General features: G+C 37.6%; 2 protein-coding genes across 10 annotated transcripts in view; one reads left to right on the top strand and one right to left on the bottom strand.

The window, feature by feature from the left end:
* The window catches only part of PUS10 (pseudouridine synthase 10), a 71,048-nt gene extending 57,964 nt beyond the window's left edge, over positions 1-13,084 (bottom strand). Inside the window, exons 1-5 of one of the 9 annotated variants that reach the window (XM_082358210.1) lie at positions 12,483-12,615; positions 11,789-11,899; positions 9,667-9,807; positions 6,811-7,074; positions 5,977-6,063 (exon numbers count right to left, since the gene is read on the bottom strand). In XM_082358210.1, coding sequence (XP_082214336.1) covers positions 5,977-6,063; positions 6,811-7,074; positions 9,667-9,792 — 477 coding nt within the window. In that variant the 5' untranslated portion in view covers positions 9,793-9,807; positions 11,789-11,899; positions 12,483-12,615. Of the gene's footprint in view, positions 1-5,501; positions 5,548-5,976; positions 6,064-6,810; positions 7,075-8,426; positions 8,592-9,666; positions 9,808-11,788; positions 11,900-12,482; positions 12,676-12,702; positions 12,945-12,982 lie in introns of those variants that run through there. The other 8 variants (XM_082358214.1, XM_082358211.1, XM_082358212.1 and 5 more) reach the window with 8 other exon arrangements.
* Positions 13,085-13,159: 75 nt separating this feature from the next.
* PEX13 (peroxisomal biogenesis factor 13) overlaps positions 13,160-16,425 on the top strand; it is a 50,078-nt gene continuing 46,812 nt past the window's right edge. Inside the window, exon 1 of the mRNA XM_082358279.1 lies at positions 13,160-13,316. Within this exon, the coding sequence (XP_082214405.1) occupies positions 13,225-13,316 (92 nt within the window). The 5' untranslated portion in view covers positions 13,160-13,224. The remainder of the gene's footprint in view (positions 13,317-16,425) is intronic.

The following is a 16,425-nucleotide window of genomic DNA, read 5'->3' as shown; positions in this document are numbered from 1 at the left end:
ATACGCATCTTCAAGTATTTAAACGTATGTCTGAATACTCCACCAACTGCATTCCTGAATCCAATATACATTATTGTGATGGTTTTTAGAATTAGCCTTGCTCCTTTTCCTACTTCACCATGGCATCTCATTCGTGGGAATATGATTTGTTCTTCCTTGCTACAAGGCTCAGTGACTTCAGGAAACGGTTCTTGCTTTATTTGTTGGTCTCCCTGCACCTGTACCCTCTAATAGTGAGTTATTAAACCTATTCAATACCTGCTCTGACTCCCTGACAGCTGGACTGCTGACTGCCCACCCTAAACTAACCAGGACTTGGGTTCTACAAAGACCTTGACTAATCACAGGTCACTCATCCTTTCTTCCTTGGAACACACGTCCCAATTGTAGATGGAGTAACAGAATCCTGAACCTGCTCCCATGTCTAGTCCCATGTTCCCCCTGATGCAACAGCTCTACCTAGATTTTATCATTCTTTTGTCCCCTGATCCTTCTCGAGTGTATGGCTTAACAAGTGCAGTAGTTAAGAAAAGGCAATGCCCATAGAGCCAAGGTAGTTAAGTAAATAAAACACACCTAAGTATAAAAGATGGAGAGATTGTGTGGATTAAAAAAAAAAAAAAAAAAAAAAAAAAAAAAGCATGAGGGGCTTCCCTGGTGGCACAGTGGTTGAGAATCTGCCTGCCAATGCAGGGGACACGGGTTCGAGCCCTGGTCTGGGAAAATCCCACATGCCGCGGAGCAACTGGGCCCGTGAGCCACAATTACTGAGCCTGCGCGTCTGGAGCCTGTGCTCCGCAACAAGAGAGGCCACGATAGTGAGAGGCCCGTGCACCGCGATGAAGAGTGGCCCCCGCTTGCCGCAACTAGAGAAAGCCCTAGCACAGAAACGAAGACCCAACATAGCAATCAATCAATCAATCAATCAATAAAAAATAAATTAAAATCTTTAAAAAAAGCATGAATGAGGGAGACACACCCAAATTCCAATAAATGTGACACATTGGGCAAGCTATGGTTTTCTCCCCTTCACATGAGATGAGTGAGATGATTAGTGAAGTAATCCCAATCTGTGAGGCTGAAAAAAAATCATCCAAACATATCTTCTTTCCAATTCACAGACACTGGGGATCCGTTAAATTTTCAGAGATTAAAAGGTTGGGAACTCCTGGACTCTATCAGAGATTCTCAGTAGGTTTTAAGGGATTTATACCTGGGGTTGTGGCATGGCCAGAGCTCTGACAAATCATGACCATATACATGTCATTTTTCAATGAGGCTAGATGGTCATCAAGGTCTCCTATAGATCTATGATTCTGTGATTCTGATCATGCAGACTTCCATATACTGATGTTGCGCTCACAGAGGTATGCTATTGGGGTCACCTCCCATAAGGAAGATGGGTTTGCTTCATGTCCTCTGAATGGCTTAAAATGTTGCAGCCTGTATATGCAAAACATTAGCAAGGTTACATCCCCTCAACCCATCCATAAAGAATCTACTGAAAAATCCCTAAGAGGCTGAGACAGTGATTGCTATAATTTTGCATGTTTTTCAGTGCCTCATTCAGCAACCCTGTAAAAATGCTTTACATGGATAAATGGACGATATAGAGATTGAAGCAAGTCTTAACTAACTAACCTAACCAAAAAATAGGGTTACAAAGTCTGAAAACTCCTTAGTAAGCTCAGAAAGTTTATCGATTGAAGTGAACCTTAAGTTGGTACTAAATGCTGGGTAAGAGAGAACAAAAACTGATCTAAGCAGGGTGTTTGTCATACAAAATAAAAATTGAGAAGTCACGGAAAATGAACGAAAAGTAAAAATATGCATGCTAAATTAGAGAGTTGGGTTAATGAAAGAAGATAGCCAGCTCAGGCCTACACATACAATATGAAATTGAAAGTGTAGCTCTCTGTACTTGAAGTCAAAGAGATTTCGTCAAATTCTGTACTATGAGCTAATCATAATTAGAAAAAACACTGCCCTTTAGAAAAAGTAAGCACATCAATCAATTACAGAGGGGGAAAATTACTGGAGTGTCCAATTAAGAAAGATCCTAGGTTGATGGCTGGGAGTTTAAGAGGCCTATATAAATACATGCAAAAGTCTGAATATATGCATTTTTAGGACAAGGGAGTCATTGCTTTCTTTAGATTCTTAATGAGATGATGGTCCCAAACTGTTTAAGACCGCACAGATTTAAGTAAAAATCCAAAGTCTTTTGAATACCCATTTGTCAGAATTTAAGAAAAGAACAATTTTGTAAATATAAACTGCTACCACAGAAATGGTACTGCTTTTATTTTTGGCTACTTTTCTAGGGCTGTGTATAACTTATAGTACTTAGTGCAAAGCATGGAAATATTACAAAGTATAACAAGTGAGAGAAAAAAGGTTTTGATTTGACAAATAAAACTCAAACTATACCAATTTGCATATAGAGAAGTAGGTGTTTCATACGACCAAAGTAACATTTAAGGGACAATTAACATTCAAAGTCAATAGTAATAAGGACCTACTGTAGAGCACAGGGAACTCTACTCAATACTCTGTAATGACCTATGTGGGAAAAGAATCTAAAAAAGAGTGGATATATGTATAACTGATTCACTTTACTGCACAGCAGAAACTAACACAATATTGTAAATCAACTATACTCCAATAAAAATTAAATACAAAAAAGTCAGTAGTAAACAACGGTTTCCCACATGCTGCTCCTGAGGTGGGGCCAGTAGGCCAAACTGATAGTACAATATTGCCCCCTACTGAACTATACTAGTAAAGATAAACCTAGAAGAACAGGACTTTAAAGTGCTTACTTTCAAAAGGACCTACTTGGAATGCTCCTTTTCCATCAATACCAGGTTAGCCTAATATTAGCATAAGTCTGGGTTATTCACTCTATGGTAATTTTAGTGTGGCAGGAATGTAATGTGGTGCAGGAGTTTAGAGGAATCAATCATGAATATAAGGTAACATTTAAAAATTACTATAATAAATATTTTTCTTACAACTATATAGGATCTTGAAGTTTGTAAAGGCTGAAAAAAGTCTCTAGTCTAACCAACTATAGGTTCACAACTTCCTTATGTATATATCTCTGCCAAGTAGTTGCCCAGCCTTGGCTTAAACATTCTGGTGACAGAAAACTCACCATTCCTGAAAACAATCTATCCTGTTTTGGATAATCCTCCTTACAGCTGAAAATTACTCTATCTCTCCAGGAGAAAACCCCTCAAATATTTAAGCAGAGCAAATTTGTCCCACTAAATCATCTATTCTCTGAATTAAATAACCCAAGTTCCTTTGGCAGCAGCTCCTGTGACCAGCGTTCAGATGTCTCCAACATTCTAAATGCACTCATCTAAATGTGTGTTTGTTTCTATTGTTGCTATAACAAATTCCCACAAATTTAGTGGTTTAAAACACACATTTATTATCTTACAGTTCTTTAGGTCAGAAGCCTGACACTGGTCTCACTGGGTCAAAAGGGCCATATTCTTCTCTGGAGGCTCTAGGCTAGGAGGACCTGTTTCCTTGCCTTTTCTAGCTTTCAGATTCCACTCATTTGCCTTGGCTCATGGCTCCCTCCCACTATCTTCAAAGTGAGCAACATTGTATCTCTCTGACCATTCTTCCACAATCACCTTTTTCTCTTACCATCACCTCAGCCAGGAAGGGTACTTTTAAGGACTCACATGATTAGGTTGAGCCCACCTAGATAATTAAGGATAATCTCTGTATCTCATCATCCTTAATCTTAGTTACTTCAGCCAAGTCCCTTTTTTCAAAATGCAAGATAACATATTCACAAGTTTGGGGGATTAGTACATGGACTACTACAAAATGCCTTCCCATTTTTATTTGTTCCTCCTAAAGTAGAACATTCCATCTGAATATGGTACTCTAGGAATGGCCAGCACTGAGTAAAAAAGGATTGTCACCTTCATCTTTTCAGATACTATACTTCTAACATCTGGGTGAAAATCCAAAGAACTTATCTAATCACACCCATAATTCTCATTGGGCTACTAAGTAAAACTCCTAAGCCATCGCTATAAACACAGCACTTTTTTTTTTTTAATTTTTATTGGTATATGTATAGTTGATTTACAATGTTGTGCTAGTTTCAGGTGTACAGCAAAGTGAATCAGTTATACATATACATACATCCACTCTTTTTTAGATTCTTTTCCCATATAGGCCATCACAGAGTACTGAGTAGAGTTTCCTATGCTATACAGTAGGTCCTTATTAATTATCTATTTTATATACAGTAGTGTGTATATGTCAATCCCAATCTTCCAATTAAACATAGCTCAAGCCACTCCTGCCTCATCCTTTACTTGGCAGTTGTTTTTCTAAACCCAAGTATAAGAACGTAGGTTTAAGGACTTCCTTAGTGGCGCAGTGGTTAAGAATCTGCCTGCCAATGCAGGGTACATGGGTTCGAGCCCTGGTCTGAGAAGATCCCACATGTTGTGGAACAACTAAGCCCGTGCGCCACAACTACTGAGCCCACGCTCTAGAGCCTGCGAGCCACAACTACTGAAGCCTGCGTGCCTAGAGCCTGTGCTCCACAACAAGAAAAGCCACCGCAAGGAGAAGCCCATGCACCGCAACGAAGAGTAGCCCCCGCTTGCCGCAACTAGAGAAAGCCCTCATGCACCAATGAAGACCCAACGCAGCCAAAAATAAATAAATAAAAGCAAGAAGAGTTTATGCAGAATAATTCTATTTTTTAAAACAGCATCTTCTATTTCTAATATGGAATATAAATACTTCATAAGTATTCAACAAATATTAAGTTAATATTGTTAAAATCATCACATGTGGTAAAAATGGACAATACAAATTTTAATGTAAAAATATAAACTTTGAGATGAAGATTGGTAATAAGATATATAACCACACTTAGAAAATATATTTCTTTTCCTATTTTTGTTACTCAAACAGTGAAAGCTTTTGTGAGTCACTTAGCGTTTGGAAGTCTGTTTTTCTCTACCAAAATTGGACCCTGGAGATGACCTATCTGTGAGAAATGCATTGATGATTGACTAGAAAATGACTTTAAGTGTTTATAAACCTCAGTATTATCATTATCACTGCCTTTACTCTTCCATTTGCTCCATTATCTTGTCATCAACAGAGATACTACTTAAAATCACTCTACTCTTTTTCACTTCCCAGCTCTTCGCTATCATTTATCCAGCCTCAACAAGTCTTAAGTCAATCTTTAGCCTTTTAGGGACTAATAAACATATTCACCCAAAGAAAATGATGGTATAAGATGTAAGGTGATGCTTTGGGATTCTTGGGGAAAATATACCTCATACATATAAATGGATGTGTTTACAGCTCATTATAATTTGAGATTACAGAGGCCATTCTCTCTATACTACATTTAACAGTATTAACAAAGATAGTTTTGTGTTTTCACATCAGTTTCTACACACAGGAACGTTACAATAATGACTACTATTATTTTTTTCACTTACCAAAAGAAAAAAGTTAAAATAAATATGAGGCTATTTCTCTCCCTTTTTCCATTGACTAAAAGAGGTGCCGTCTTTTTATATTTTACTCTGTAAAAGAGAAGGCTTATCAAAATTAAAATGATCTTATCCTAGGACCATCATAAAACACATACATCTGCCCCAAAAGATCTCTGAAGTCCCGGTCAAATATCTTTCTCTGATCAACATGCCACTCAACGAATGTTGCTACTGAATAAGGACTTTTTAAAAAGATGGCAGTACTGTGATGAATAAACTAACTTGAACCAATAATTCCTTTTCTCATCCATTCACTCAACATCATTAAGCAGCTATAATAATGTAATGCTTTCAGTCATTCAATAAATTCATAAAATGTGAAAATATAATATGGGAAGGAATATTTATACTTTCCTATTTTTTTAGAAATTTCTATTATGTACTTCACATATAGTTTTATGTATGTAAATGACCTTACCTCTCTTACAGATAGCTGTGGTGGGAAGGAGATTGACAATACCAAGTTGGTGAATTCAAACCCAGAGGCCTCAACCTTTTGGCACACCTAAAAAAGTATTACATAAAAAATATTTTTTAGTATATAAAAAAGTATTATATAAATTCCCAGGAATTGCTGAAAATTTTACACTAATCTTCATAACATGAATTTTTGGTCCAGGAGATGACACTGCAAAACTTCTAAACTTTTACCTTTGAGTAGGAAACTCTCACAAACATCCTGAAATCAAATATTTGCCAGCTATGACCCTGAGGACTGATATCACAAGGTGCCAAAAGAGCCAGGACTCACCTGCAGAACAACCTGTTGAATGTCAAAATACTTTTCTATTAAGTCACCTGGTAATTCAGAAAAGATTTTAAACAAAATAAAGCCAAATAGGCACTCTTGATACCTGGAAACAAAAAGCAATCCCACCTTCAATCATGTACCTTCCTCAAGGCTGTAACACTAGTCTTTTCTAGACACTAAAAGGTATGACTAAAGAAGAACTTCTCTCTAACTCCTTAGCTATGTTAAACAGCAAAGGGAAAACTGCTACATTTTTGTTCAATTGAACAGCACTCATAACTGAAATACATGGATACATATTTCATTAATTTTCAGACATGTTGATACTAAAGGTAATTTGAGAATAGTAGGGTTTTTTAAAAAAAAATTAAGAAAACGTTCTAATGATCCATTTGTGTGAAACAAGTTGAAACGAATGGCATTGCTCCTTTGGATACAGGAATTCTAGGCTTTAGAACTGAAAATCTTTATGAATCACATATTAATAAAAAAACAGTTTACCTTTTTAATGAACTCTTTTTCACAGAAATCTTGAAGAATTCCTAGGCATACATTGCATACATTTAAATTTGAGTTCTTGGAAGCAATGCTTCCATCTTCAATAATCGAGGTCTTTCCCTCTCCATTTTGACTCAGATTATCCATCCCATCAATCCCATCTTCTAGTTCTTGTAGTCGAATTTTCTTGGGAGGTGGGTTTGGAACTTCTGAAACTAATTCATCTTTTGCAGTTTCCAGAAATTTTTGCAGTTCATTGAGCAACTCCTGGAAAGTTAATTAAAAAAAAAAAGAAAAAAAGTAATGCCCCTTTGACAATGTCCTTAAGGGTAAGATGAAGCGTGAAAATTATGATATATCACAGACTTATACAATGCTGACTTATATCAGTTCTGGAGCAATCAGTTAGTTTTATTAGCCAGCACTGGCTTTCAGGAGAATTTAAAAGAGAATTCCTAATTCCTATAATATATGTATGAATATTTTTTCAGAAGAGTTTCATACATCAGTGAAGCTAAAATCCTTAATCTGAGATGGAAAGGCTCCAGTAACAAATTTATTAATTTGGCCTGTAGTTCTGTTGTGAGGGTCGTTCACTTGCTAATTTCAGCAAAACAAACAAACAGAAACAAAAAAAACCAACTTCAATTCTAATTATTAGCAAATAGAAATGCAAACTGAATTTCCATCTATGCTAGGTTATTTAATAATCTCACAACCACTAAAACGTCATATGTACAATATTTAATATGAAATATGAAAAATTACATAGATTAGAAGTCTATTAAGTAAAAATAATTTCTAGGCAATTTACTAAACAAAGGCAAACAGATGCTGGCAATGCTGAAATTTGGCATCATAATTACAAACCATTTACAGGCATTAATTGAAAAAAGCCCTCTACTACATTCTGGTTTGCCTAATTTCTGTCACTTTTTGTATTGGAATGTAAAAAGTGGCATTCCTTTCAAACCATTATCATATTTCAGACATTCCACTCATCTAAATACTCAGAGGAATTTTCTTCTGTTTTGTCTAAATTAGGCAGGTTTTATTATTCAGTTGTTGAATAAATATCCTTTTGAAATTCACTCATATTACAATTTACTGACTCTAAAGGGAAAAATCTTTCACTCAAACAAATTTAATTCATTTTATTAAGACATGAGCTCTCCTATTAAATCTTTAACAGAGAAATACATACTCATACACATATACACATACAGGCATATTATGGCCCACACAAATATGTTTATTATTACCTAAGACCTATAATGTCAATATATCATACAGATACATGCGTGTGTACATATATCACATGAATAGAAAGTATCAAAATATATTTACCCAGAAAAGTCCTCAGATATTTTCATGTTTATTTACATAAGATGATACAAAAGTTGGTAACACTAAGTTTCTTTCTATAATATATATTTTAAAACTTACAACATACGTATAAAATAATAGATTATAAATGTGTCTGAAAAAAATTGTAAGGCAAGTTACACAAGCTCAATCTTATTACTTCATAGTCATTATGCATATAAAGGAATATAGATGTATATATTAATCATCATAGCATATGTACCATCTCCGGTTTTCAAAGTGTTTTCACATACTTTATTAGATATTGTCCCTTAAAATCCTGTGAGGTGGATGTTATCATCACGCCCATTTACAGAGAAGAAAACTGAAGCTGGAAAGTGCTGAAACTGGGATTCAAATCCATGTCTTCTAGCTCCAAATTCTAGGCTTTGGATTCAGACAGACAGTTCATATCCTAGCTTGCTCACTTAATAGCTGTGTAACTTTGGGCAGGTTGCTTAACCTCTCTGTGCCTCAGTTTCTTCATCTGAAAATAGAGACAATCATAGTATGTACTTACCTAATAGGTTATTGTGAGGATTATATGAGAGCTTAACATATAATAATGCTATATGAATACTGGATATAATTATTTCCAAAATAATAGAAATACATAGGAGAAACGACTGCTATGGCTAACTCCTGGGCAATTTTTTTTAATTATAGGAAACTGAATGTGTGTGTGTGTGTGTGTGTGTGTGTGTGTGTGTTTGTGGTGTATTCGTACTGTTTATAAGTACATACTTACACATATGTATATAATTACTATCTGCCTCTGAAAAGAACACCACTGTTAGAATAAAATATATTTCACAAAATGTTATATATTTTATATGAAATATTCTATTAAATGTCAAAGCTCTCTGTATATTACCGTAAATGTCAAAGACCTCAGTGTATTACTTTTGCTATTAATAGTGGTAAATGATAATAAGCATTTACTTCTAGAGAGTTGCAAACACCTATGTGTAAACAAGTGGTAATACAGAAAACAGAAAAAGAAAAAAGGCAACCAAACCCACCATGCTTCCACCCCCCCATTACATTTTACTAATATCTGGTGAGACGCACTATTTTGTGATATTCTGTTTAGATATTCTTTAGGAAAGGTCTATGCAAACATTAAATGCACCAGCGAATTGCTTCACAAAGATCTCACTACATTAAATGTTAAATATAATCACTTAAGAAGGAACTTAACATTTTACATGGTAATGGCAATTCCAAAATTACCATTATCGGTAACTATTTTATTAAAAAATTTAATGAAGAGTTATGAACAGATACTTGCCCTCAAATACACAGGTATTGATTTAAGACCCTTTCTTAACAGAAAGAGAGGAAAGAAAGAAAAGAAAAGAAAAGAAAAGAAAGAAAGGAAGGAAGGAAGGAAGGAAGGAAGGAAGGAAGGAAGGAAGAAAGAAAGAAAGAAAGAAAGAAAGAAAGAAAGAAAGAAAGAAAGAAAGAAAGAAAGAAAGAAAGAAATACTCTTACCTTGCAGGGAAGTTTGTATGGTGCATGAAAATCCACACCACAGAATCTGAAGATACATCTTGGACAGGTACCAGTACTGAGCAACAACTGGGCCACATGCTTGTTTTCCACAGTCAGTGGAAACATATTAAATAACTACAACTAGAAAAAAAGAAAAAGTAAAACTAATGAGCACCTTTTGTGTTTTACTTTCACAGACAAATATATGGTTACCTTTAAGGATAAAAATCTTTAAAGATAATACATTTATATTTGAAAATCACTATTTGGTATTCTCCAATAATGTCCCTTTCATTATATCCATATTGAAACAAAAACTTGAAGGCAATTTATTAGATGGATCAGGTAAAAGTTTCTAACTGTCAAGGACTTTAACATTCTGGATTATGATAAAGTGCATCAACATAACTAAATCAATCAAAAGACATAAAAACTAATAAAAAATGGCTGTCTCTAAGGAGGGTAATGAAAACAAGAATACAGAGTGTAATTTTGCTTTTTATTTTGTACCATTCAGTATTGCTTGAGAACACAGAGTTGTAAATTCAATAAACTTTCCTGTTAGAAATAAGAAATGAGTTTGCTAGAAAAAATAATCAGATCAGTCTATGTTATGTAATACTCGACTGACCTTAATGATAGTTAAGCAGTCAAGTATTCAAAGCAAACTGATCAGATTCAAAAACATCAACTTTACTTTGATGAAATAATAACTAAATAACCAACTATTAGCAAAATGAGAAAAATCTTCTCCTTTCATACACAAGTAAAAACTCCAACAAAAACAAATTAAGTGCAAAATATTTGAGTGATTATTGTCTAAAACAAGTTGCCACTTTTTGCAAATTGAACAAACTCACTTGGAAGTAAATACTACATAGAGAATGGGTTCTTGTTGCCAGGAAGGAGGGGGTAATAAAAATTAAATTACTTAGTCATTCTGTTTGGAGGGAAAAAAAGGTCTTCTGATTAATGAATCAGCTCACATTACTTTAAAATGAGGAACTAGTGACATTTTATAAAACCATGATTGCATGGTAATGGTACTGAGGTCATAGAGATAAAAGATTGTGGCACCTTTAATTTGTGCAGTTTCATAATTCAAATGAACTTAATATTTGTGGAGGGTGAAGCTCTTACCAACTGCTTACTATAAAAATGTGACTCTTAGAATTAGTTTGTGTTTTCTAACCCTTTAAAACCCACTACTTACTTGCAAGTTTCTAAATGTTTGTGGCCACTTATCAAGAGTAGATCCTTGACAGAAAATAGATAGTACTATGGAACTCTTCACCATAAAAATAAGTTCAGCAGGCAGGACTACAAAAACCAGATTGCCTGTGGCTGGGTTCTAATTCAGGTGAATATGTGAGTTGTCAGGGAGGGGAAGGGAAGAAGAAAACCAAGCTTCTCTGGACACACCAGTGAAAACTTTCAGACACCCAGATTGGGAAATACTGATTTAGGATTGCCTAAGTAACTTTGAGCTCCAGAAAGTACAGAATATGTAAAGAACACCCTCTGCATAATGAAGCTCTGTGTGATCATCGTTATTTACAAACGATCTGAATCCCTTCCCCCAGCTCATTTAATCTAATAGTTTGATGCTGATAAGGGGTTGGGATTCTTTGGGGAGCTGATTATCAGCATTTAAAGTGTATCCCAACTGCATTCCCCTCACAGAGAAACTGTTTCTATCTCGTCCTTTTTTTCTCCTCCTTTCCATTAGCTAAGGTCAAGGATTTCATTTAATTGAGAATTAACCTTTAACTCAGAAAGAGAAACAAATAAACACTCCTGTCCAATAAATACATCCAGGAGTGAGTGCTTAAGAACACTTTGTATCAAAGATTTCCCAGGAGACTTAAGTTAAATAGTTGTATTAAAATGTATGCTTTTTTCCCCCCTTTGGCTTAAAGACAATGTTTGTTTCTCCAATAGGTTCACTAGAATAAAGGTATCACGCTAGTCAATAAATGACACATTATAATCTCTTGGCTCTAAAAAGTTTCCAAACCCGTTCAGAATTAGGAAATCTCCTGTCTTGAGTAATTTGAAGAGGTCTTAAAAGAGCAAAACAAAACCCTCTTCCGTAATTATGTTAGTAATCCAATGGCCTTACAAATTTCTCAAGATCATTTTCACCTAGCAACAATCTAGCGACTTCCCAAGCGCGTTAACATTAGGAAAAAATACGTTCTTAAATTTGGTTGTTTCATCTTGATGTACAGCGCTGAAATGACAGGACTGCATAAGACATCAGAAATCAGTTGTTCCATATTAGATTTATTATCTTTGAAACCAAGCCCTGAGAAATGCATCCCGTACTGTAAGGTTTTCATTGTCGGTTGCCTTTAAGATGTTTGCTTTTCGTTTACGTGTTTACTTTACCCAAAGAACTGCAACATATCATTGCAACAGAATCTCTTCCCAGGTGTCAGGATCCTACGGCGATCGACTCCCTGCGCCACAAATCAATGGTAACTAGCCCCGTCTCTGGTTTACTAGAGAAGATGGTTTTTCTTTTCACTTCTCGGACGATTACAGAAACTGTTTATTACAAACAGGCCAGGAGCAGGCAAAATAACCAGGTTGAGTCTCACATCCCGGGATCTTTTAAAACTCATTTTCATACAGAAGGGTGTCATTCGTCTTGTGGGGTGGGGTTGGGGTGTGAATTTTTAAAGAAAGGCGCTCGTAACTTCATCGCGCTACCGATACACTCAGCAGTGGAATCTACTCTAGATTTCTGGAAAGTTCAACCCCAGGTCTAACCTCCAGTCTTTCCTTTGGCCAACCAAGAAAGCCCTTCTCACCTTCAGTCGGGTCCAAAAACACTTCCCACTCACCCCTCCTTGCTAACAAAGCCTCTCCCACAGGAAGGAAACGATCGCTTCCATCCACACCTCTCCGGCACGCAGTCCTCAGCCCCTCTCCTCAGACCTCCCTTGCCTCACCTTCTCCCACGGAGCCGGAGCCAGAGATTTAACCCCTTCCAGCCCTCAGAGGGAACGGGGAAGACTAAAGACAACGCACCTATTGCGTCTAGCAATTCTGTTCCCCGAGGAAACGAGAGCTATAGAACGAAAAGTACCAGCTCCCTCACGCGAGAACTGAGTGAATTCTTCTCTGCTTGTTTGCAGAGAAATCAGTCAAGATGCCTGGCCGGCCGCCACGCACCCTAGCTGCCCCGCGGGTGGAGGAGTGCGTGGGGCATTACTCCCGTCCGGGTGCAGGACTTGTCCCAGGCAGCCTCCGTGGGACTCTGACGTCTAGGACATTATAGCCGCCACCAGAAATATCGATGAGCGCTTACCCTCCGTTTAGAATGGAAATTCTTTCCAGGGCAAATAAAAAGAGAGCGTTTCTTCCCATAGGTTAGTGGCATCCTCCTAGGCTGTAATCTCAGCCAGCAAAGCACCACAAGCCACATCCTGACTGCAGGGGAGGGCCGGGTGGAGGGCTCGGTACTCTGCATGTTGTGCCTGGCGCTCAAGCAGCTGGTGTCCTCAGGCCTGGAGAGTCCCAGCGCAGAGCGGGAGCTGAGAGGAGGCGGAGATGGCGTCCCAGCCGCCGCCTCCCCCGAAACCATGGGAGACCCGCCGGATTCCTGGGGCCGGGCCGGGGTCAGGACCCGGCACCACTTTCCAGTGAGTGTGCGATTCTTCAGGCTGCGAGTTTTGTGGGCCGTAGCGGGGACTTGGCAAGAGGCGGTTGAGGCCGTTGTTGGGTGTGAAGTGTCCCCTCCCCCTCTCAACCAGCCCCCACCCCCACCCCTAGCCTTAAGGGGGGTCGAAGTGCTGCCGGGGCGCCTGTAAGGGGAATTTCGGTGTCAGCTGTTTCTGACTCGGCGGCTCTCGGCAGCGACGTTTTCGGGGGGGGTGGGGGTGTGGGTGGCGATAGTCTTGGGTTCTTGTCTGGGTGCCGGTGCTTGGAAGAAGGGGTCAGGTAGCTGTCCCTTCTGTTTGGGGGACACCCAGACTGAACTGCACGACTCTCTTCCCCCCGCCACCCCCACCTTAAAGAGTTAAGACTTTCGGTCCGTAGCAGGTGAGAGAGACATTTGCCCGCCCCGGTTCGTTAGGGAGCAAAGTCTCTCTAAAGCTTTTAACCATCTCTCGACAAGTTGGTAAAAGCCCAAAAGGTCACTTTCACACAACTGGAACTCAAGCTTGTACAGTTTGCGTTCTTTTCCAGCATAACTCAGCAATGTTTCGGATAAAGATTTGGAAAAGCAACTTGAAAGCGGGAGTTAAAAACTGAGGCCTACGAGTGGCCTTTGTGTGCTAGATAGTGTGTGATTTTTTCCTAAGGCCTGTGGTTTTTTGTTTGGTTTTAATCAGTGTTAAATGGATCTACAACTCAAAAAAGGTTAAAATTGAATAAAAGAGAAGAATTTCACAGCCTTGCGTGTTTTGTGTTGGGTGGATCTGGACATTTTTTAAAAAATTTTTTTATATTGGAGCAGAGTTGGTTAATAATGTGTTAGTTTCAAGTGTACAGCAAAGTGATTCTGTTATACATATACATGTATCTATTCTTTTTCAAATTCTTTTCCCATTTAGGTTATTACAGAACATTAAGCAGTGTTTCCTGTACTATACAGTAGGTCTTTGTTGGTTATCTATTTTAAATATAGCAATGTGTACATTGTCAATCCCAAACTCCCAATCTATCCCTTCCGCCCTTGTAACCATAAGTTCTGTTCTCTAAGTCTGTGGATCTGGGCATCTTAATTCAGATGGTGAGACTCGAATGTCAGATTGCCTACTGTGGTAGGTTTACTTACATAGAAATCCCCACCATACTGGAATGTATTTCTGCTATGTTCTAAAATCTTGTAATTTTTTTTAAGGTGTTTGAACACAATTGCTACTTTAATAATGAAGGTACATAAGTAGTAAGCTTTAATTATGCTATTAAGTTGGGGTGACACTTTCTGCTACTATTTTTAAATAAATTTATTTATTTTATTTATTTTTGGTTGCGTTGGGTCTTCGTTGCTGCGCACAGGCTTTCTCTAGTTGGCAGCGAGTGGGGGTTACTCTTCGTTGCAGTGGGTGAGCTTCTCATGGCAGTGGCTTCTCTTGTTGCGGAACATGGGCTCGAGGCGCATGGGCTTCAGTAGTTGTGGCACACGGGCTCAGTAGTTGTGGCTCGTGGGCTCTAGAGCGCAGGCTCAGTAGTTGTGGCGCATGGGCTTAGTTGCTCCTCAGCAAGTGGGATCTTCCCAGACCAGGGCTCAAACCCGTGGCCCCTGCATTAGCAGGCAGATTCTTAACCACTGCGCCACCAGGAAAGCCCCTTTGCTACCTTTTTTTATGAGTGGTTTGACCCTCTTTAAAAATTTGGACTGCTCTTTAGAAGAGAGACGTTTTATTTTTGAATCTATTAAAGTTCTGTTTATGTAAAATTAACCATTTTCCCACTTTTTAAGAAAATGTGAAGTATTTTAAACACCTAGAGACTGGTAGAGAGTAAGATGATGAATACTTGTGTATTAGCTCCCAGTTTTAAGAAATATTAATATTGTACCAGATTCGCCTCAGATTTTTAAAAAAATAAAAATTAGAGCAACAGTTAAACCCTCCCATTCTTCTTTCCTACAGTGACTACTGTCCCTATTTGGTTTTTATTGTATACAATGTTTTTATACTTCAGTATTTAGCTTTGTGTGTACATTACATATGTATATATGTATGTATTATTATTCAGTATATTTTTAGACTTTAAATACATTCGAACTGTATGTATCATTTGCAAAGTGTTTTTCCACTAAGTATTATTTATTTTGAGATTTATCTTGTTCATTCTTGTAACTGTACAGGCATACTTGGGAAGTATTGCAGGTTGGGTTCAGACCACCGAAGTAAATCAAATATTGCAATAAAGCGAATTGAATATCGCAATAAAGCGAGTCACATGAGTGTTTTTGGTTTCCCAGTGCATGTAAAAGTTATGTTTACACCCTACTGTAGTCTATTAAGTGTGCAATAGCATTATGTCTAAAGAAACAATGTACATAACCTTAAAGATACTTTATTGCTAAAAAAAAAAATGCTAACCATCATCTGAGCCTTCAGCCAGTTGTAATCTTTTTGTCGGTGGAGAGTCTTGCCTCGATGTTGACTCATTGGAGGTGGTTGCTGAAGGTTGGGGTGGATGCGGCAGTTTCTTTAAATAAGACAACAATGAAGTTTGCCACATTGGTTGACTCTTCCTTTCTTGAACATTTCTCTGTAGCATGCAGTACTGTTTGATAGCATTTTTACCCGCAGTAGAACTTCTTTCAAAATTGGAGTAAATCTTCTCAAACCCTGATGCTGCTTTATCAACTAAATTTACATAGTAGTCTAAATCCCTTGTTGTCATTTCAACAATCTTCATATCTTCTTCACCAGGAGTGGATGCCGTCTCAAGAAACCACTTTCTTTGCTTATCCATAAGAAGCAGCTCCTCATCTGTTAAAGTCTTATCATGAGATTACAGCAATTCAGTTACATCTTTAGGCTTCACTTCAATTTTTAATTCTCTTGCTATTTCCACCACATCTGCAGTTACTTGCTTCATGGATTAAAGTCATCCATGAGGGTTGGAATCAACTTCTTCCAAACTCCTGTTAAAGTTGATATTTTGAACTCATCCCATGTATCACAAATGTTCTTAATGGCATCTAAAATGGTGAATCCTTTTAGAAAGGGTTTCAATTTACTTTGCCCAAGTCCATCAGCGAAATCACTATCTATGGCAGCTATAGCC

The sequence above is a fragment of the Balaenoptera borealis genome (genome assembly GCF_965194805.1).
Source record: "Balaenoptera borealis genome assembly, chromosome: 15".
Lineage (NCBI taxonomy): Eukaryota > Metazoa > Chordata > Mammalia > Artiodactyla > Balaenopteridae > Balaenoptera > Balaenoptera borealis.
The sequence above is the reverse complement of the archived record's forward strand: the minus strand, read 5'-3'. Positions and strand labels throughout refer to the sequence as shown.